This window comes from Emydura macquarii, unplaced genomic scaffold, assembly GCF_026122565.2.
Source record: "Emydura macquarii macquarii isolate MOO-44397 ecotype Brisbane River unplaced genomic scaffold, CSIRO-AGI_Emac_v2 contig_1644, whole genome shotgun sequence".
Lineage (NCBI taxonomy): Eukaryota > Metazoa > Chordata > Testudines > Chelidae > Emydura > Emydura macquarii.
Genome location: NW_027131781.1, coordinates 4,161,803 through 4,184,774, shown reverse-complemented (window position 1 = coordinate 4,184,774; position 22,972 = coordinate 4,161,803). Strand labels below are relative to the sequence as shown.

Sequence of the window (22,972 nt, the reverse complement as noted above, 5' to 3'; positions counted from 1 at the left end):
AGTGACCAGGCCTGAGTTTATTCAGCATTCACAGGGAGCAGCTAATTGTCTATGAAGGGCCCCTGTGTTTAAATGGGCTTGACAGGAATTTAAATTTTGTTTCAATCAACCTCTGTGCTCACAGCCTGCTCCAGTTTCTAATTTTTAAATTAAACATGATTTTTTTAAGCTGCGGCCTTTCCTCTGGAACTCGCTGCTTTAACTCCCATGAAGGCAGATGCAGCAGCACAGGAATGTGCAGATTTATTAAGGCGCTAATAGCAAAGCCCTACACGCTACTTCTGTGGAAAAGTTCATTGTCTCATAAACGTGCATCTGCCTGTTTAGAATTTAATTGGAGCTGCTGGGACAAATCCTCAGCGCCTGTAAATCAGCAGAGCTCCACTGAGGTCTGTTTACACCCAGTGACGATCTGGCCCGGCGCTAACTTTAAAGAGTGAGTTTCTTCTTGTGTAAGCAGCCTCGTTTGAAAGGCATGCTGTGAAAACGCAAGACTGAGAATGGAAATCGTTTTGGTGGCCTTGATCATTTGTTTTCACAGGAGAATCTGAATGGTCATTTCAATGGCCTTGTATGGGTACGAAAAGAAAATGTATATTTTTTCTAGCTAGTAGGATATTTTTTGGCAGCATTGCTCTCTGTGTCTTCTAATGAGACTACACACATTTATGTGCAGTTTTACCTCAGTTTGTTTTACTTACACATTCTGCATACAGCCTAGGCAAGATGGAAATGATTTGTCATTGTTTTCACTTTAGGTCATTTAATAACTATTTGTATTATTTTATACCCCTGACAAATATTTATATACATTACAGAGGTAGTGACAGGTGAAACAGTATATCTGGTTTTAAAAACAAATATTCCTTCTGATTATTACTTTTACTTCATATTATTAGGATGGAAAGACTTCAGAAAGCCGGACTTATTCACTGTTTGCATTACACGCATTGTGGAAGATGAAAATAGACTAATTCATTTCACTTTTGTTTCCAGTCACTTTTCAGATTCTCATGTAGCTTTTGCTACCACGGTGTTTGGATGGCAAAGACTGCAGGGGGATCTTTTAAATCTAATCAAACTGTTCTAATTATTGGGGGAGTTTTGTTTTTTTTCCCATGAAAACATATCTATTAACAGTAGACTTCGACTTTTTTTTTCTTTTAGGACCTGATCCAAAGTTCACTGAAAAATCAGGAGAAAAATGAAGGCCCCAGTTCAAGATGGTGCTAAAGCAGATGCTTATCTTTAAGTACCTAAGTAGTTCCACTGGGATTATACAGATGCTTAAAGTACGACTCATGCTGAAGCACCTTCCTGAATCAGGGCCTTAGCTGTGGTTACATGCCATTCTTCTATTTCCTATACAATACTCTTCTTAGCCTCAGCACTGTTTGCAAAGGCGCAGATCAACTGTAGGCATATTAATCTCTTTGTAGTTGAATTGCATGGGTCTTTTAAGAAGCAATAAACCCTGGGAAAATGTCATTACCTGCAATTAACACCTGGCTTGTTAGCTAAGCACCAAAGGGGATGCTGAAGGCAGTTGATATTTCAACAAATTATCAAAGTGAAGTTGCTGAGGAAAGCTGATCTGCATATTGCCAAATAAATAATACTGTTGCAGTACCAAAAATGGCTGACTAAATCTATTCTTAAATAAGGTGTCAACCATCTGTAAATAATGTATATTAAAAATCAGAACGGAAGATCTACATTACTATAAAACATTTTCTTAGGGGAACACATGATGCATTGGATAGTTACTCTGTGCTGCAGTTATATTTCACTGCATTTGTCATGCATATGTCATACATACCTCCTTTGTGAAAGCAACCAGATTTTCACCCATCAGAATGGATAATAAGCTCATTTTGTAAAGGTACCGTCAATGCTCAGATATTGCTCCTGTATTTTGTGTCTCCAGAAAGAGTCTTGCAAGAAACTCCTTTAATTCAGTATTGTTGCCCCTCTGAGACATATAGTTCAGCTGAAGAGCAATGCTCTTTTAGGCCTGCCTCAATCTCAGGTGCCTCTGCCTAGTGCTGTCTTGGGTACATATACACTGCCGGAAAAAAAAACCCAATTGATTCGGGCTCATGGGGTTTGTGCTATGGGGCTAAAAATAGCAATGTCGACATTCCCACTTGGGCTGGAGCTGGGTTCCAAGACCCTCCCCTCACCGCCGGGTTTCAGAGCTTGGGCTCCAACCCGAGTGGAAATGTCTACACTGCTATTTTTAGCCCAACAGGGTAAGTCTAGGCAGCCTGCCCAGGCTCTGAGACTCGCTACCACAAGGGGAGGTTTTGTAGTGTAGATAAGGATCAAAAATGATAGGGGCCAAGGGAGTTTTCCATATGATTTGGACTGGAGGCATGAGACTGAGGAGTATCCTGCATGATGATGATCTTCCAAAAAAACAGAATTACAGGGTAAGAAGTTTTCCCTTTTAGGACCATTCACGGTGCTGATGCAGTTTCATTGCCCAAAGACAAATTCTGTAAACTGTAGCACTCTCTCTGGTTTGGAGCATGTACAACAGTAGGCTAATGGAAAATTAGTGACACCTTAATTATACCGTATTAAAAGTGACATGGCTTTGCAGGAAGTTGATTCATTGGTAAAGATACAAATACCAAAAAATGATCATGGCACTTCTGAGAGCCCATGTGCTACCTAACCACGGATAATGGAAAAGCTCCAAGCGTTTACATACTTTGCAGCATTGTTCATTTGTCAGTATTTTTTGTATTTCTTTTCAACATCTTATCTGTCACCACTGCGGTAAAATCATTAGTATGCTAATCTAGATGACCACAGTTCTGACACTGACCTAGGCTAATCTGCCTTTGCAATTTCAAGAACTATGTTTGACTTCTCTGAAAGTAACCTTAAATTGTGGTCTTGTAAGAATTTCAGAGCTGTATCCTTCACTCCTTCTCCTAATGAGGTTATGACCAAATGCTCATTATAATTGCTTTAGACTCTTTTTAATTTTCAAGCTTATTAATCATAAGAAGAGTTATTTAAAATTGCATAAATTAATCTTAGATTAAAAGCCCATCAAAGCCTCGAAACAATTAAGAATAAGTAGGATTTCCCTGGGGCAGCAAGTTTTATTTGAATAGTGTAGTCAGGTGGATATCAGAACATTGAAGTATGGTAGTGATTAATGTATGCAAAATTTAAATGAGGGTTTTTAAATGGCAAATCTAAATCACATATTGACCTAACTGTAGGCTTTAACTGCATTGTCTGTCATATATTTAAACCGTTTAGTAATCAACATTTTAATTACAGTGTATGTTAGGGAGGCCATGCAACAAACAAATTCAGCATTTTAACACACACCTGGAAGTGTGTCCTCACAGAACTGTTCAAAATAAGCTGATGCAGAAGCAGAATGGAAACTTTAAGTAGACTAACAGCATTTGATTTGGGTTATAGATCTGCTCATGTACCTGTTTTATCATGTGTCCAGGAAATGTCACTGATCTGCACAGCTTTATAACTCTCCATAACCTACCATTCTCTGAATAAAATACGTCCTTATTTGCACTCCAAGCCAGCAGAGGCTGCAGGTGCTACGGACCAAAAAGTCGTAAGTTTTGTTTTGTAAAAGATTATTTTTTTGGTTGGTGGTAGGTAAGCGGGGGGGGCGGGGAGGGGGTGTTTTTCTCCTGACTTTTTAACACTCCCAGTCCCTTTAATCAGTGTGTGACAATTATAGTGTTGGCAACTCTTGCAAATTTATCGTACCATAATTTTGGCTCTTGCTATAGTACCCAATTGAGAATGGAGCTCCATTGTGCTAAATACTGCATGAATACACAGTAAGAGACTGTCCCTGCTCCAAATAAGTTAAAGACTAGTGCACGGTGTGGTGCTGGGATTCTGAAGTAGGTCCTGAGAATTGGGGCCCAACAAACTGATTTTATGTCGAGCCACCAAACATCAATTACATGGGAACAATTTTTAATCTGTACTCAGCATGGCTGGATTCAAACTGGTGACTATAGATGAAGGGCTCCGTAGCTCATTAGTGAAGCCCTAACATTTTATGTCATCACTGCTAATGTTACACTTTAAAGAAATAAGACTTCCTTTCCGGAGAGGTATGTCTGTTAAATCAAGTGCTGATCTTTGTGGAGCTTACACAAGCCAGGATTCATCTCCATACACAGGGAATGTCTACACTACAAGTGAATGTGTGATTGTAACATGGATGGGCATACACATCAAATATTAATACATCTAAATTCATTTCTAAACATAAGGTTTTGCAACATAAAATAATTCCAACAATTACTCCAGCGTCTTTGCACTAATTTATATACTCCATGGTCCATATGGGTCATTAGCAGGGCTAGAACCCGTGACCTTTAGAGCTTTATACCACTCAGCCATGGAAGTAATTGGTGGAGAGAAACATGCTGTTAACATCTGTGTGGACCAGCCTATAGAGGAAAGCAAAACACACACTTTACCGTGAATTACACAGCTGTTTGTGATACAATACTAGAACGTTAGGCATAAGGATTCCTGGTTGCTATTCCTGACTGTGAGAGCAGAATATGGTCTTGTGGATTCAGAGCATAGTCACGCTGAACAATTCCCCTGTTTGGGTTTGTCCATGGGAACTGAATCTGGGGTCTCGGGATGTAGCAGCCTTTACCACTGGAGGCTGTAACAGTCAAAACTTCTATATGAGGTCTTGCCACTAGAAGGTGACACTGAGTCAGCCTGCGATAATGTGTATTACACAAACACGTGATTTTGCACATTCCTGAAAAGCCATGTGACTGAATAATTGAGACTTGCATCCCTTACAGTAAAGATCTGGTTTTTATTCCCAGCGGTCCCCGAAGCGGCCTTGCGCAATCTCTCTTGTTCTCTCTGCAAAAGGTGTGAATGATCCTTACCACCCCAGTCCCAGTCTGAGGCTTTGATTAATAGTGAGGGTTGTGAAGGGCACAGAAATATTAACAGCAGTCAGAGGAAGGGCTGGGTCTTATAGAACTTACAGAACTCATGGTCTTATAGTTCTGTGCATGTGCCCTGAAACTCCAGGCTGTTGCATGGAGGATTGTCTGTCTCACTCTTCTAGCCAGTTAAAGGGTCCGGGCTTTCTTGGCAGAAGGCCAAAGGTTTCTGGGGTGACTGATCTCATTTGCATTTGCTGGAGGGTGGTTGCCATTGTAGTAGGATGGGCTCCAGACGCTGAAGGAGGGACTGAAAAATCCAAAGTGGCAAAGATCACTGGAAGAATATAATTGGTATCATAGTAGTTTTATGATGTTTAAATCAAGATGCACTTACTGGTGCGTAGAGAAAAAGTTGGTACTGGCTGAATCCCTAGATTGGACACACCGGGTGGGGTGGGCTGGTATAAAAGTTTATAAAGTGAATAAGGAATGAGAAGAGGAGGAGGAGATTTCAGGATTTTTTTTTAAAAGATAATATGGCTTTTTGTGTGTTCTGCACATGGAAATCTCCATGGAGATTTGCACTTATTGTCTTAAAGCATTTAACTGCCATTTCTAATACTGCTCAATAAACTGCTGCTTTGCTTTCTTTTCTTCCCCTTTTTAAAAAAAGAACGTGATGTCAAAATTGGGTGGTAAGTGGGGAGTGAATTTCCTTTGAAGCAGCCTGTGTAGCTATCAGTAATATTTATTTTCTCTATTTGTTTTAAGCCTGTGAAGGCTATGTGGCTTTCTCTGTCCTGTCCTGATGGAGCCCTGACCAGCAAGCGTGCAGCGCCCCTAGCTCTAATGTGCCATTAATGATAGGTTAATGTACAGTATAATGGTTTTTGGACTAGGGGTTCATTACACTTCTGAGTGCAAGGTCTTTCTGCAGAGTGCCCAAGGTCCCATTGCATTATATCATGCAATAAAAATACCCTTTTCATATCACACACTAATAAACTGTATTTGAAATGCTGTCTAAGAACACTGCTATCCTCTTCCTAGTCATTGTACCAGTGCAACAGTTGGGATCTTTGATCTTACGTTGAATTTAGACTTTTAAATGAAAATATGTAATTTGACTGTGTGCGCTTATAAGAAATTGAGCCCAGCCCAGTCCTGGAAGAGATTTGTACAGAGGGTGTCATCAATAACAGCAGCAGTGGTTATTTACCAACAAATGCCTGACATACATGCACATCTCCCTTGATTGCCATTTCTGATTTGTCCAGTCATTCCTGCTATGCTTTGTATCAGCCAGTCATTGACATAAAATCGCAGACACCCCCCGCAATAACAGATGCTCTTTTTTTATTTATTAGGATTATATTGATGTCTTACTTCCTATCTACCTGTGGCTGGTACCACTCTGCGTGGAAGACTGTTTTAAAGATGTTAATAAATAGTGTCTGGATGTGCAGGGAAACAGAACGCATTTGTTGGTGATTTCGCCCTCTCTTTTTCTGCAGCCAAACCAGCACACTCAAATGTCTTGATCCGTGCAGTACTTCCCTGTAATAATTTGACTCTTCAAGGTAATACAGTAAATACTCTTTGTTATAGGGCTTACGTTCTCCAGAGTTAGAGAAGTTTCACCAACCTGTTCATCTCAGTGTTGTGTGCTAGCTGTTTGTATTACCACAGCGCCTCGGTGTCCGGCCCTCGAACAGGATCCTTTTGTGCTAAGTGCATATGGACAATGAACAAAAAGGCAAAGACTGTCCCTGCCCCAGTCAGTGGCAGTTAAAGGGACAACGTCTGGCGAGGCAAGCCAACTTGTTTACAAAACTGCCATCCTTGTGTGGTATGTGTGGATAGCGCGTAGCACGGTGGAGCCCTGATCCTTGAGTGGAGCCTCTGGTGCTACTTCAATCCATATAAGAGCAGCAGCTAGATCTTGGATTAGAGGCGGCCCAGGTTGTGCAGAGGGCCAGCATAAAGCCTCTATGCACCATTTGAGACCCACTTGAGCCCTATTTTGAGGGTGTAGAGGTCTCATGCTAGCCCCTTCCATAGGATAATTTCATCCACGTGGAGTAATGGTCTTGCCAATGTCCATCCTATGTACTGCATGCTCTCAACAACGAAGCGTGTAAACACATCATCATGGAAAAGTGCCGCATGCATACATATGGCTGTGGAGAGAACCAGTCTGTAAAGTTGCTGAGAAATACAATTTAAATTCTGTTGCAATGGGAAGGGAAGGGAGTTAGTGTTAGGAAGGATATTTTCCGACTTGAGGACAATAGTGTGAAAGTTAATCTGTCATTCTAAAGATGAATACAATTATGGAACTGTTCCCCTTGAATAATATCTGTTAATTGGTCAGGCTAAATTATTGATGTTTCCAGGGCAATTGTCTCTGATTGTCGGGGTTCTGCATTTGGACTTCCCATGACCTTTTATTTTCATTTCATTTACGGCACCTTCTGCTAGGTGCTTAGCTTTTAAAGGGTTAACCTAGCTGTTGGGACACAACAACTTGAAAAATGTACCCTTTCTCAAGAAAATAAGATGTGACAAGTTCATTTAAAAATCCTGGTTTGTCATGGTTTATCTAATTTTCAGAGTTGACACAGAAAATTACGGTTGCTGCCACTCACTCTCCGGCCAGCCCTGGCCTGTCTGACCTGATCTTTTCCAGTACAGAACGTTCTGCGCTCAAAAACAGCCAACTTCCCCTTGAATGTTTAAGTTGCTTTGCCGCAGATAGTGTCATATTGGGCCAGGCTTTGATCCCAATTTAAGTCAGTGGCAAAAACGCCCTGGCAAACGCAAGTCCCAATTACGTCCTTAGTTGGGGGCATATGGAAAGGTTCTGGTGGGACATTTTAAATATATTTTTGCTGCTTGGCTGTGGTGAATGTCTTGATCACTGGTTGAAAAGGGCTTACAGGAGTGGCCTGTTTTATAGGTGAGTATTTAAGAATTGGCAAGAAGATATCTCTCCTTTTAGTGGATGTGTATAAAAACCTAAATAAATAACACCGTGAAAATAGGATCAGACCCATCAGGAGAGTGTATCATGATACCTTAGGGCAGCGGTTCCCAGCCTTGGGGTTGTGACCCCATAAAAAATGGGGTTGCAAAGATGCTGGGCAGCACGGGGCTCCGGCCCACTCAGGGCAGCAGCAGCGCCGGCCCAGCTGTGTCATGGGCAGGCGGGCGGCCTCACTCCTCCCCTTTCGCTTTGTGTCCTCCCTGCCCACGTGCTTTACCCGTCGCGGGGTGTTCTGGGTGTGTCGCGACACCCAGCAGTGCCCGGCTCGGGGCGGTGGCCCTGGAATGGGGGAGGCACAGTGTGGGGGGAGGCAGGAGAGTTGGGGGGTTGTTACAGTGTTTGGTGTGGGGCTGCCTGGGGCAGGAGAGATGGGGGGTGTCACAGTGCTGGGGGGCTGCCACAGGCAGGAGAGATGGGGGCTGTCACAGTGCTGGGGGCTGCCAGAGGCAGGAGAGATGGGGGCTGTCACAGTGGGGGGCTGCCTGGGGCAGGAGAGATGGGGGGTGTCACAGTGCTGGTGGGCTGCCAGAGGCAGGAGAGATGGGGGCTGTCACAGTGCTGGGGGGCTGCCTGGGGCAGGAGAGATGGGGGGTGTCACAGTGCTGGGGGCTGCCTGGGGCAGGAGAGATGGGGGGTGTCACAGTGCTGGGGGGCTGCCAGAGGCAGGAGAGATGGGGGGTGTCACAGTGCGGGGGGGCTGCCGGGCAGGAGAGTGAGGGTGGCGTGTGGTCACAAGGTTGTGGATGGGGCCTAGGTGAGCTGAATGAGGACAATTACTACAAGGCACTAACGAGATGCAGCCCAACAAAACCAGCAGCCCAGGGGAGAAGGGATACGGCGGCTTGAAGTCATTTTGTCTCCTCCGCTGTCTGGGCTGATCTGGGAGCCAGAGCCACCCATGGCAAAACTGAGACAGCGCCGGCAAACAGCCTGCATTACAGCAGTCTGGCGCTGGATACCTGTGCACAGCAGCAGTGCCCCGAATCTGAGGTGTGCCCCCTTCCCACACTCTTCAGTCTCAGTTTAGCAAGCGTGAACTCTAGGGTTGTTTAACAGTGTGACCGCGCAGTAAATATAATCCCCAGTTAAAGCAAAAGTCATAAATGTCAGCTCAAGGGATTTAATAGCTATTTTAGGCTTGGTATTTAGTGGTGTATTTTTTATTTAAAAAAACAACCTTAAAATGATTTTAAATGAAACCTATAAATACCATAAGCTTTGCAATGCTCTGAAGTGTCCGCTGGGGTCGGCAAAAATGTTCAAGTGTTCAAACGGGGTCACGCTGAGTAAAAGGTTGGGAACCCCTGCCCTGGGGCCCCATTGTGCAAGCACCTCTTACTGGGCATATCCCTTGGTTAGATCCTTCAGTGTTGCAGGAAGGGCTCAGGGAGATTCCCCTCCTCACAGCACCCCCTTTTATCCTTAAAAAAGCATTCTTCTGGACCCTGAATAGTGTCACAAATGTTAGCTGATCCACCATTGACCATACATGAACAAAGGATGCTTATAAAGCATTCTCCTTTTGCAAGGGTGAGAGAAGTGTTATCTTGGTCCCTTATTTGCTGTTTCCCAATGGGTGGGCGGCCTCAGACATTAGTGCAAATGAAGCAGGTTCTGCTCTGTGCTCATGCTGCTGGAAAATGATAGCCTAGATCATTCTGTCACAGTTTAGACCATGATCTTGTAGTTGGATCCATACAGGTGCAACAGTCTGTTTATGTGGATCCGATTGCAGAATGGAGCCTTGTAATGGTAGTGAAACGAGGCTGATTTCCTGTTGTCATGAACTGGTTGTGGCAAAAAAGTTACCAAATGCCCCCAAGCATATAACTCCAGGTCACCGTGTGACTGCAGAATTGAGCACTGCAACAGAAAACACATTTCAAGCTTCCGTACATTTAATTTTCTTCAACGTTACCTTGCAAAAAACAAAGTAAATCAATAACAGAATATTTAAGGTACGGCAGGTTGTTGTGTTTGTTTTAGAACATATTGCTCAATGCTAAAGTGGTTTCTGTTGATGCTGGTGGTTTTTATTTGTTGCTGAAATGCACAGTGACTAGAATTCTCTAATAGCTGGCATCCTTGCTGTGATTTTTTTAAATGTTTTTCTTGCAATAGTGAACAGAAACAAATGAAACATCTCCTTCCAACAGCCTGGAGCGCCATTACAACCACGTAGACTGCCAACACCGTAGCTACATTTCTGAGCTACTGGTTTTGAGTTTAACCTTATTCCACCTGTAGGCTGGTGGCACGGTTCAGCCTGCAGCGTTGCAACCCTTCCTTGGGCCCAGGCTCCGAGGATAGCCACAGCGCCTTTGTCGAGGGGAATAAGCTCCCTGTTTGAGTCTGTAGCTCCGGCCCCTAGGTGGGGTGGGCTTCTCCGGCAGTCTATAGCCCCCTGGCCTTCATGTAGGGCAGGGCTGGTAAGGGGTCTGCAGCTCCCCAGCCTTCCAACAGGCGGGGTGGGCCAGTAGTCTATTGCCCCCAGCCCTCAGACAGGGCGGGGCAGGCAACGGAGTCTTTAGCCCCCAGCTCGCAAGCGGGGCCGGACAATATCAAGGTCCTATGACCTCCGGCCCTCAAACAGGGCGGGGGTGGGGTGGAGATGATTAGTCTAGTGCTCCCAGGCGGGGCAGACAAGCAGTCTATTGCCCCCAGTCCTCAAGTAGGTGGGGTAGGTACAGTCTACAGCCCCCGGCCCTCAAGCCGGGCAAGGCTGGTGTGGTAATCAATAGCCCCCAGCCCTCAAGCAGGTGGGGCAGGTCTAATGGCCTATAGCCCCCGGCCTTACAGTCAGATGGGGCTGGCAAAGCTTGGGGTCCTCTGGCCAGCAGTGTAGAGGACGCCAAGCACTCCCGGGGTGGTTAGGGAAGGCGGGGAGAGGGGGACGCAGGCTCACCCGACTCCACTGCGTCCCAGCCCAGGGCCCTATCAGTGGCAAAGGCATTTGCCACTGAGTCAGTGGGGCTCCAGCCGCAACACGCTGATGGGGGTTTCACCCCTGACTCGGCCACTTGCTATGGCTGTCCCTGGGCCACTTCCTCCCACTCAATCCCCGGGTACCTGCAGCCAGGTAGCTCCCTCCGGGTCGCTGGGGGAGGCAGTGAGCAGGTGTCCGGTGAGTCCCTCACCAGTGACAGGTCTAGAAACTCCTCAGGGCCGGCGGCAGAAGGCAGCTCCTCCAGGTTGTAGGGCCCAGGGGTTCCTCTGGTTCACAAGGTTCAGTCCACACCAGTAGGTCATAGACTCATAGAATATTAGAGTTGGAAGGGACCTCAGAGGTCATCTAGTCCCACCCACTGCTCAAAGCAGGACTAACCTCAGCTAAATCATCCCAGCCAGGGCTTTGTCAAGCCTCAGCTTAAAAACCTCTAAGGATGGAGATTCCACCACCTCCCTAGGTAACCCATTCCAGTGCTTCACCACCCTCCTAGTGAAAAACTCTTTCCTAATGTCCAACCTAGACCTCCCGCCCTGCAACTTGAGACCGTTGCTCCTTGTTCTGTCGTCTGCCACCACTGAGAACAGCCTAGCTCCATCCTCCCTGGAACCCCCTTTCAGGTAGTTAAAGGCCGCTATCAAATCCCCCCTCATTCTTCTCTTTTGCAGACTAAACAAGCCCAGTTCCTTCAGCCTCTCCTCATAGGTCCTGTGCTCCAGCCCCCTCATCATTTTTGTTGCCCTCCACTGGACTCTCTCCAACTTGTCCACATCCTTTTTGTAGTGGGGAGCCCAAAACTGGACACAATACTCCAAATGCGGCCTCACCAATGCCGAATAGAGGGGAACAATCACTTCCCGTGACCTGCTGGCAATGCCCCTCCTAATGCAGCCCAATATGCCATTAGCCTTCTTGACAACCAGGGCACACTGCTGACTCATATCCAGCTTTTTATCCACCGTTACCCCCAGGTCCTTTTCTGCAGAGCTGCTGCCCAGCTCGTCGATCCCCAGTCTGTAGCTGTGCATGGGATTCTTCTGTCCTAAGTGCAGGACTCTGCCCTTGTCCTTGTTGAACCTCATCAGATTTCTTTTGGCCCAATCCTCCAGTTTGTTTAGGTCACTCTGTATCCTATCCCTACCTTGCAGGGTATCTACCACTACCCCCAGCTTAGTATCGTCCGCAAACTTGCTGAGGGTGCAATCTACCCCATCCTCCAGATCATTAATGAAAATATTGAACAAAACCAGCACCGACCCCTGGGGCACTCCGCTTGTGACCGGCTGCCAGCTAGACATGGAGCCATTGATCACTACTCGTTGAGCCCTATGCTCTAGCCAGTTCTCTATCCATTTTATAGTCCATTCATCCAACCCATACTTCTTTAACTTGCTGATAAGAATACTGTGAGAGACAGTATCAAAAGCTTTGCTAAAGTCAAGGTATATCACATCCACCGCCTTCCCTACATCCACAGAGCCAGTCACCTCATCATAGAAAGCAATCAGGTTGGTCAGGCATGACTTTCCCTTGGTGAATCCATGTTGACTGTTCCTGATCACCTGCCTCTCTTCCAAGTGCCTTAAAAATGGATTCCTTAAGGACCTGCTCCATGATTTTTCCAGGGATTGAGGTGAGGCGGACAGGTCTGTAGTTCCCTGGATCCTCTTTCCTCCCTTTTTTGAAGATGGGCACTATATTTGCTTTTTTCCAGTCCTCAGGGACCTCCCCCTGTTGCCACGAGCTTTCAAAGATAATAGCCAATGGCTCTGAAATCACCTCAGGACCGGCCTTCTCCCACCCAGCAGGCTTAGGTAGCTGCTCCCAGCTACTAGGGTCTGGTGGCCCTGCCCGTCACTCGGGCCCGGCAATTCGGGCAGGCTTTGGAGGCTCCGGTCAGCGGGGCAGTTGGGCTAAACAGCCACAGGGCCTGGGTCAGGCCTAGGCCACAGCCTCTGGGAAGACACGTCTGCCTCCGGCAGCAGCTTCTCCCGACTGAGCTGCTTGGCCTGTCTTTTATACTTCCTGTCCTGGCTCCACCCCTCTGCTTCCGGGTGGCTTGGTCTGCGGGGCCTGGTTCTGTCCAGCGGGGGCAGAGCGACCCTTCCTCGGGCCCAGGCTCCAAGGAAGGCCATAGCGCCTTGCTACAAACCCATTCCTATTCTCTACCCCAATTAAAAAAACCAAGGTCTCCAGTTGAAGGCCTCACTCAGGACAGCGCACCAATGGCACTTCATTACATGTTAAGTGCTTTCCTGAATCAGGGCCGAATTGTCTGACTCAGTAATCGCTGGGCCATACATTTTGGATTATGAGAATTAGTCCTCTTCAGACCTGGATACCTAAAGACGAAAACAAGAGATTAGATAGCTGAGTAGCAGCACAATGCTAGAGATGTGTCAGGATGGTTTTATGAAAGGTTATTTTGAATAGAATATTAGAATGCTACCTCTGTAACCTGTGCCACTTAGGAATTTTTAAAGGTTTCCCTGATGTATTTTTGGCTGATTAGTTAAATTCAGATACCTTTACACATTTTGTATTTCACCTGCACTCCAAGCATAATCCTGAGTAGGCAGAGGTTGTGTTCGATAGATTACTGCACTGTGTGTTACTGTTTATATATAGTTGTATCCCTCATGTCTGAAATCCAACCATCCCGTTCTTACCAGCCAATGAAGCCAGCCCAGACAAAGTGAGTATGATCAAGTCTTCATGGCTTTCTGGCACTTCAAGTTTTGCCTCACTGGAAGGTGGTACAGCTGGGTCTGACCAGCATAGAGTTTCCAGGCGGGACCCACCCGTGCAGAGTTTCCAAGGCTGTACTGTAAATCAAAAGTGTCAGTGAGCTCATACAAGCCCAAAACAGAAGAAATTCCCACGCCCAATAAAATTAAGATGGAGTTAATGGCAAAAACATCCCTCCAGTTTAAGGAAAATCCCTGATGAAATATCGTAGTTTAAAACAACTGAACTTGAAATTACCTAGCTTTCACTGTTTCAGGTTACTCTTGGGGTGGGAAAGCAGTATGAAAATGTAGGGTTTGAGGGCTCGTCTATATGGTGATTTAGTGTGCGGCAAGGTGGGGTGTCAATCTACAGTGCTGTAACTAGCCTATCACATGCTAAGTGTCTGTCTGTGTAACCACTATTGTGGTGCACTACCAGTTCCGTAGAGCGCTTTGAGTGACTGCTGTTGAAACACGTTGAGATCCCGCAATATGGAACAACCTCCGTATAAGGACAAATCTGACAAACATCACTTGATAGTTTAAACTCTGCATACCGTGCTGGCTTCCACTGCACAGTGCAGGTAGCGTAACTACAAGGGTATCCTGGATTTGAGATGTCTTCCACTGCAGGGAGCCTGTCTCTCATAAAGGAGATTCATGGGAGAAGCTGAGTCTTTAATAGCTTCTTTTTTATTGGACCAATGTGTGTGCTCTTCCTTGGCTATGGGTTCTTGGTTTTTTCCCCCTAGGTCTCACTAGTGTCCTTGACCCGTGTTTTGTTACTTTGTTTGTGGTTGGTTTGTTTAAAAGGCAGAATAGGGAGATTTAGGTTAAATTGTGTATAATGAGACCTCATCATTTTCTTGCACCTTCCACCCAAGGATCTCAAAGTGTTTTACAAACGTTAATGAATTCAACATCACAGCACTCCTGTGAGATAGGTCTGAATAATTATCCCCATTTTACACAGAAAGGCACAGAAAGATTAAGTGACTTTGCGAAGGTCACACGGGAATGGGCACAGCAGAGCTGGGAATGGAAAATCTGAACCCAGGTCTCCTGCCTCTCACTTCTGCTCTTCCCCAAATAGCCTCAGAATTAGAAAACAGGATAGAAAAATGAGTTGTTTTTAAACAGTTCCTAAAATGTTCAGGTCAAACTTCGAAGCCGAAGTATACAAGACGTGTTCAATGTCTGGAAGCAGCATGTAACACAGGAAGAGGGGGACACATTCCCTTTAGCTCAGTTCTGATCTTATATCTTCAAGACCAGAAAAAATGTATTTCTGACAGCCAGGGGTTTGAAGGAAAAAGAAATCATCCATATGAACAGTGCCTTAAATGTCGCCATCTTTCTCTAGACATTCTGTAGCTTTGAATTGTGCAGTTTCAAATGTTGCATCCCACCCATCTCTCAGCACAACTGAAGAGTGAAGTTTGTGTGATGTAATGATTACACGTCTGAAGGTGTCAGTGTAGTTCTGCACAGGAAAGTCCTTGCGCTGGCATATTGCTGCTGCCGCCCTGAGCTTTCCAGAAAAGGAAACTTTCAGTGTGACAGCGTGCAGCAGGCTGGTGGTTGAGATAATAAATCCACAAAAGTCAGGAGTTTTGAAGTTATGGTTCCCGTAACAGGCCACATTACATACTAACAAATAACACCAAAGATAGCGTGTAGAAAGATGCACGCAGGGGAGAACCATTACTTTGAATTTTGTCTGTGGATTTTGGATTCTCAGATTTAATGCCACACTGACTGTGTGTGTGTGTATGGTGCTGTGCATATCTCATGCTGCTTTTGCATTTAATAATGTGTGTGCAAAGAAGATTAGCAGGTTCCTTGCTTTGCAAAATTGTTTCTGTTCCAGATTGGCCGTGCTGTGAATGAGTTACCCACATAGGATTTCAGATTCTGTAGACTCCAATTCATATTTTTCTGATACAGATCTGTCAGTTATAAACCAAACAAGCTAAAAGATTCTTCAGAGTCTAGAGAGAGAGGAAAAGGCAGGAGAGTATAATGAAAGGTCTGAACCAATCTGCCCAACCTGCAGAGCTGCCATCAAGTGATAGCCAGCCTCCAAAATAAATGTGGAGGATTTTTAAAAGGCAGTATACTGTAGGCCCCTGCTCAATAAAGAAATACAAGGAGTGGAAACTCCTCCTGTGAACAGTTAGGTTGACAGTGGTGTTTCGCATTAGGAATGCAACTTCTGGCCGATGCAGAATAAAGGACCACATTCTTGCCTGGGATATTAGCTGTGGAATGCCGTAAAATCAGGTGAAGAGAGCCTTAGAATGGTGCACATGGGCAGTATGACCTAAAAGAGGCATTCCCTGCTTTCTAAGCAGCACTGTACTCAACCTATGCTACACAGTCCTTGTTCTAAGAGGCTGTATCGAAGACCTTCCTAACTTCTGGGTTTTGCTAGTATAGTTGGGCCAGCTGGTGTGGATGGGGGATAACTTGGTTGAAACCATTCATAAAGCTATTTGAGATTCATTAACAGCTTGAGCACGAAAAGTGCCCTGGGCATGGTTGTCAGTGATAAAATTATCTCCTACGTCTAGTGTCCCAAGGTGTAGGATACAGACAGTAAGGTGTAGAGCATAAATCCGCAGAAAACTGATGTTGATGCTGTTTAGTGGACAGGTAAAAGCATCTCGTAACTAGGCTGCATTTTCATGCTTCTGGGGTTATATCTTTAAATCTCCCTTTCGTGAATGTAGGAACTTCTCCTGTCTCCTCATCTGAACACTCTTAGATGACAGACAGCCTGGCTCCCACCTGCGTGTCCCACTTCCTTGTCTACCTGCTCTTGCTACTCATGCCCTTTACCTGTTACACCTCCATCTTCTCTTGAGGAGTTTGTGGCCCATATTACTCCAGCCCTCACCATTTGAATTGTGGACATTGGTCTTCTGAGAATGAAGGAAATGAGAGCCGGCTCCCATTGACTGCTGATGAGGTTAGCTTGATTATTTAGTATCTCTTGCTCGGTTGTTTCCCACTTTTCCTCCAGCAATGTAAAGCAAAACTGTGAGCGCTCTCTTCAGAAATGCAGGCTCAGAGCAGGGTGCTGGCTTCCTAGCCTGTAGGAGCCCGGATCTGGCCATGGGCAGAACTCACAGGGGATTGAGCTGTGAAATGTGTGTGTTCCCCAGCACCAGCCATGGCCTCCGTGCTCCTGACATGTTTTCCTCAACCAGCATACGGAGCTGGTTCGGCAGAACCTGATCTGACCCTGACAGGAAAGTGGCAGCATGCCCAGTGAGCCATTTCTGCCCTCCTCCTGGGATGTCTCCTGCCTCTCTCCGACAGGGGACTCGGACCAGCTTTGAACTGGAATGTCAGACTCCGTGTATGGAGAGCTGGGCTCTGCTCTTCGTGTTCAGAGCTTGGACTGTGCCAGCTGTTGTTCTCCCTCCTTTTTCCTAGGGCCCACCTGAGTTTCCAGAAAACCTGTGGAGCTGCCGGAACCCGGCTGATTGGCTGCATTGTCCAGACTCCGGGGTGTCGAACTGGAACTGTTGTGTTTTCTTTCCCTTCAGCGTCTTTCCCGAATCTGAGTTTGGCCCACGCTGTGTAGAACTAAAAAAGGCTCAGTCTCCAGGGCTGACAATCCGGCACCACTCACCAACACTCACAGTTCACTTTAGGGGAACAAACTGACTGCAGCTCTTCGGGTTTGGCTGTTAATGTTGCAGTCCGTGTCCCCGACCCCAAGGCCTGCGTCTGTCTTGCTCAGTGTAGTTTCTCGTTTTCCTGAAATGCCCAATTCCTGGAGCAGAGAGGCTGCTTCTGTCCCCTGACATGGTTTCATTGGAAAGGAGTGGCTGGTACCCAGTGAACTTCCAAAAGGCTCTGCACATTTCGTTCTTCTTTTAGTAAGTTTAGCCCAGCTTCCGATCAGCTCAAAGCCTTGAAAATGCTGTCATGAGCAGCGCTTATCCTCCATGTTTCCTGTAGATACTGGACATATTTTATTCGTATACCTTTTGACATTGCTGGCCGTGGCCTTTTGGAGTTTTGGAGTTTTATTGCTTTTACCTGGTGCTGTTAGCATCAGCAGCGTTCTGTTTATCCCAGGGCTTCCTCAGTATTGTATCTGGTGCCATCATAACCCAAGTTATTTCCTGGCTTCCCAGAACACCCTGTTAGACCCTTTCTTCTTCTCGGTGTGCCTGCTGCGATGAAGTAACACTGTTCGTGTCCTATGTACACTGGTGATTTCCACAAGTACTTCTCAGGCCCTGCAGATTTCCTGATAGGTATTTTTGGATTAGACCAGTGGTTCTCAACTCGCAGCCCAGTCAGCGCCCAGCTGCGGCCCATGTGACATTCTCAGGGCCATGCGGCTGGTACATATGTGTGAGGATGCGGCCCATATAACACAGAGAAAGCTGCATGTGTGGCCCACCATGATAAATAGGTAAAGAACCACTGGAATGGACAGTTGTTGATTTTCAGGGTTTCTTAGATTAGTGTGGTGAAAACAGAGCTCCTGATTGATTCAGTGCAGAGGGTTTCGTCGTCTGTGGTGGTGGTGTCTGGCGATTATTCTCTCTCGTTTGTATAACTGGGATACTGGATTTTGGTGGATGTTTATCCTTCGTTCGAGGTGCACAGTCTGATGACTTGCTGAGACCTGCGCAGCGTAGGCCGGCTGCTGAACTCTTAGTCCGTGTTTTTCTTTCATCCGGCAGTGCTCCTGCAGTGCTTTATTTGCGGCTCCCCTAGATACAATCCTTCAATGTCTGCAGGAGCTACCGAATGCACAGGCTAGACTGCACTATGGGTGTAAGTTCTTCCATCACCCCCTTCAGTAGCTTGTGATAAAGCAGCGAGTTGATATTTGAGGCTTTTCTTCGTTATACTGATGTGAGCCTTTCATTCCTTTGGCAACAGCTCCCTCTCCTTCGTTCAACCTCCAAACGACTCTAATCCATTTTTGTGTGTGTGCAGACCTCTGCTGATACCTCGGATTCTGCAAACTGGCTTCCTCTGTGTGCTACTGGCATTCATCCTCTTGTGTGCTCGACGACCAAGCCAGGATGAAAACTTAACATTTTGAGGCTGTTTTTATTTTATAGGGAATTTGTACAGCCCCCTGCGCTGGGGTGTATGTTCCAGGGGCTAGGTCACGCTGTGAGTTAAGGCACCAGCCTTCCACGTCTGTAGAGCAAGGACACACCTGTAAATGAACGTAGCAATCACATCCCTCACGTCCACCTGCTCAGAACACACCACCATGTGGCAGAGATGACCTGTGCCTGCCAGTAGTGCGGGGAGGAGGCAGAGTGAGGGCAACCAGCCTCAGCAGTGTGATTGAGCATGCTCAGTACAAGCCAAGCAGCAAATCTGGGGGGGACGTGACCCCACATACCTGCCCCATGCGTCACCTCTGCCATGTGGCACAAGTGACCGTCTCTGCCAATAGACAAAATAGTTCAGAGTATGCAAAGAGCTGCCTTTTTTCTGATTGCGTATTGACTAAAGAGGGAATTGCCTACCGATAAATGAGAGGCTCAGGGGTCTGGAAGGGAATTAAATGATACAGGTAAGATGCCATAGTTAAAGTGATGTCTTGTTTTTAAATTAAGGCGAGACTACCCTATCAGCACTCCGGGCAGAATTTCTTTTTACAAATGACTATTTAAAAAATGGAACAGACGGCCATAGGCCATAATAGTAAGTGATGTAAATCATCTCAAGGGGGAGCTGAACAGAAGTGTGGGCAGCTAACCAAAATAGGATAGAATTTAATATTTCCAAGGAATACTAAATCCAGGCCTTGGGAGACAGTATAGTTTTCCCAGCTCCTTTACTGTTCAGGTATTTAGACATGGGAATTATTTAGCCAAGTGGAAGTCTATTTGCTTGTCACTTCATTTTTAGTGTTAAGATTGTGTCTTAAAGAATATTATATATTGTTGTATTGGTGTGCAGTGTATTACACACACAACTCGTTGACACGGAGATGGGAATATACCTCCGAAGTAAGATGCCTACAAATCATAATCTGCCTGGATCCTTACTGATGAAAACCATGCATATGTATCTGCAGCATGCAACACAAAACGTGCCTGAGGGGTATCTATGATGCCTGCCATTCCAGAGAGGAGTCACAGCAGGTTTGCTGTCCTTTCTGTTTTCTCCATACCTCCTCCAGTTCTCACGAATCAGGCCCATATTCTCAGTGAAATCATGTGACGCCCGTAGGTTCGTGGAGCAGGCTTTCCCTTTGCAGACCTGAGTTCATCTCCATCTTGGACTATAATTGACTGTGAGTTTGGGGATGTCATCCTCCCCAGAGCAGCACACAGTCTGTGCTTAGGCCAGGCCCAGGGGACATCAAAGGTGCTAATGATCAAGACTGGGCTGTATTGACAGAGCCTGCTCAGTGGTTGCCTTTACTGAGTCTGGCTCAGCCCACTGCACAGAGATCTCAGCTCCTGAATTCTGTACGCAGCTAGCTTTGAACTGGGAAAAGGGAGCGCATTCCCCTCCCCCCGCGTGCGTGGCTGCATTGTTGCATCTCCCTTTTTGGAGAATGTTGCAGTTCTTTTCCTTTTCCGAGCAGAGTTAGGAGCTGTCGCGTCTTTGCTCATTGACGCTGCGTGTAGCCTGTGCGCACTAAGCAACCATTGTGAAAGTTACAGTTCGCAGCTGGGGTTGGAGCAGCAAGAAGGCGACAGAATTTGCACAGGCTTGTTATATGCTGGGACACTAGTTTTTCTAACTAAACATCAAGGTTTCTGCTACAAGTGAACAAACCATTTAGTAAACTTGCATTTGGCACAGGAAAACCAGGAGCATCGCTACATGGTAGCTGGCGGTTTGCGTGGCTTTTACATCTTTGCGGGTGATTTTAAGGGATTACGAAACTGTAGGCAAATATGATGTGATCATTGGTGCTGACTGGCTGTGAACTAGGCACCCCACCAGTCTGTACTGTCATGTCCTATTTTGTTCCCCCACCCCCATTTGTTTGTCTCCTCTATGTCTTGTCTTTTAGATTGTAAGCTCTTTGGGACAGAGACTGTCATTTAACATATATTTGTAGCACATTTAGCATCCCGGGGCCCAACCTGGTTGAGACCTCTAGGCGCTATCACAATATAAATGTTAAAAAATAAACACACTGAAACTCTCTCTTCGTACGGCAAGAGTGTATATACGGTGCCACAGACCGACGGGAGGCTGTAAGAGTCCAAGAAAAATCGTCAGGCAGTGCTTACATCCAGATGTACTCAGACATTGGGAGAAAAGTTGGGACATTCATTAGCAGTGTCTCATTATTAGATTTGACTGAAAAAAAGCTGTTAGTTCCCATGCTGTGTTTATATTGTTCTAGGAACATTTCCAAAAGTGAGAAGCTAACAAGAGTCTGATTTATTTTTCAGGAAATTAAAAAAAAAAAAAAAAAAAAAAGGAGTTTGCTTTAAAAAGCATAAAGACTTGCCGGTCGAGGCTAAATCTCTCTCTCATTTGCCAGGGCCATCCATTCATCGTGCAGTACAACGATGGGAATGCGGAAGTTGTGTCCATGTGGGTGTGCAGAATGCTGGAGGAGCGGCGGTCTCACCAGGGACTTCACTGAGCAGCCATCAACACTGAGGGGAAAGCCTCCGTGGGACTAGCAAAACCAAAACCGACCCCACGTCGTATTGTCAATAGAGAGGGCATCACTGAAGACATCTTCTTTGGAAGCATCAACAAAACCTTTCAGGATATTTGCTGCTGCTTTTTCTGACTTTAGGGCATTTTCTTCACACATTTGCTTTGTTGCTGACTGATTTAATATCCTCAAATGGTCTTCAGACCGTACACAGCCTTAAAGCAACTATAGTATATATATATTTTTTGTTATTGAGTGTACTGTATATTTCTTGGCTCCAGAGTATTTTTTAACCTTTAGTCTTTTGCTATTGTAAAAATGACACGTTGACTGTACAAAGACGTTCCTAAGCAAACGTAGGCAGTCTTTGGACACAGACATCAATCAAGGATGTGCTTGGGTTTTTTTAATTGTATTTGTTTGTTTAATAAAACGTGAAGCTGGAGTTCATCATCCTTATGGGAGGTGAAGATGTCATTTGGGAAGAATAAAAATGCAGCAGGTGTATCAACAGTCATGCTGTGGAAGTGTCATGGATTTTATTTATGGCTATTGCAGGGTAAAACTCCGACACAGGACCAAATCTTGCCTTTAAAGACACTAAGCAAACCCTGGGCAAACTTGAGCTGCTCGGTTTTTTTCGTATGATTAACATGCTATATCTCTACAGTATAGTTTCCAGTAATCTGCCCAGTCTCGTCTTCAATGTCCCAAGTCATAGAGTTTCAACCACCTCCCTTGGGAAATTCTATCCCAACCTAAAGTTTACTCATAGTAACAGCTACTGTTGCACACCGTAATGCAACACTTTCTTCCTCACGCCTCCCCGATTTCCGGAGAGCCCAGCTTGCTATGCTCCATCCCCAGTCAAAACAGCATCCCCAAATCCAGCAACTGCAGTCTCTCTGCAGAAGTGGAGAGGCAGTTTGCAATGGCGATAGGAAAGATAAGTGTTGTGGTCTGAGAAGGTGGGGCAGAACCAGCTGGAGAATGTTTGGATTGGGGCGGTGGGATAAGAAGGTTGGGAAGGGTGTGGAGTGGGTGTCTGAAGAAGTGTTGTGCGGATGCAGGTGTGGCGTACCCTTGCAGAATTGTCTCCCAGTAATGGATACTTCATCACTTGGGGCATTTAACATTAGGCTGATCCAGCCACTGGAAAATGTCGTGCACCGGGTACCGGTGGGCTGGATTAAAACAAAGGGGTTCTAAGAGGCTCCTACCCCCCACTTTACATACAGTGGAATCTCAGAGTTATGAACACCTCGGAAATGGAGGTTGTTCATAACTTTGAAATGTTTGTAACCGAACAAAACATTTTGCTTCTTTCAAAAGTTTACAACTTAATACAGCTTTGAAACGTTACTGTGCAGAAGAAAAATGGTGCTTTTAACCATCTTAATTTAAATGAAACAAGCACAGAAACAGGTTCCTTACCTTGTCAAATCTTTTTTAAAGCTTTCCTTTCATTTTTTTAGTAGTTTGCATTTAACACAGCGCTGTACTCGATTTGCTTTTGCTTTTTGGTTTCTGCCGCTGCCTGATTGCGTACTTCCGGTGCCAAATGAGGTGTGGTTGACCGGGCAGTTTGTAACGCTGGTGTTCATAATGCTGAGGTTCTGCTGTAACATATGAACATAAAGTTTTTTGTTGGCATTAGACTGGTCATGGACATATTGGCATTGTTCATAACAGGTTAAAAAC

The 22,972-nt window shown here is 45.6% G+C and overlaps 1 protein-coding gene across 7 annotated transcripts in view; it reads left to right on the top strand.

The window, feature by feature from the left end:
* Window positions 1–21,784, top strand: part of MAP2K5 (mitogen-activated protein kinase kinase 5) — a 185,876-nt gene extending 164,092 nt beyond the window's left edge. For all 7 annotated transcript variants that reach the window (XM_067555517.1, XM_067555520.1, XM_067555515.1 and 4 more), the window contains one exon: window positions 21,149–21,784. In XM_067555517.1, coding sequence (XP_067411618.1) covers window positions 21,149–21,253 — 105 coding nt within the window. In that variant the 3' untranslated portion in view covers window positions 21,254–21,784. The remainder of the gene's footprint in view (window positions 1–21,148) is intronic.
* Window positions 21,785–22,972: the final 1,188 nt, after the last annotated feature.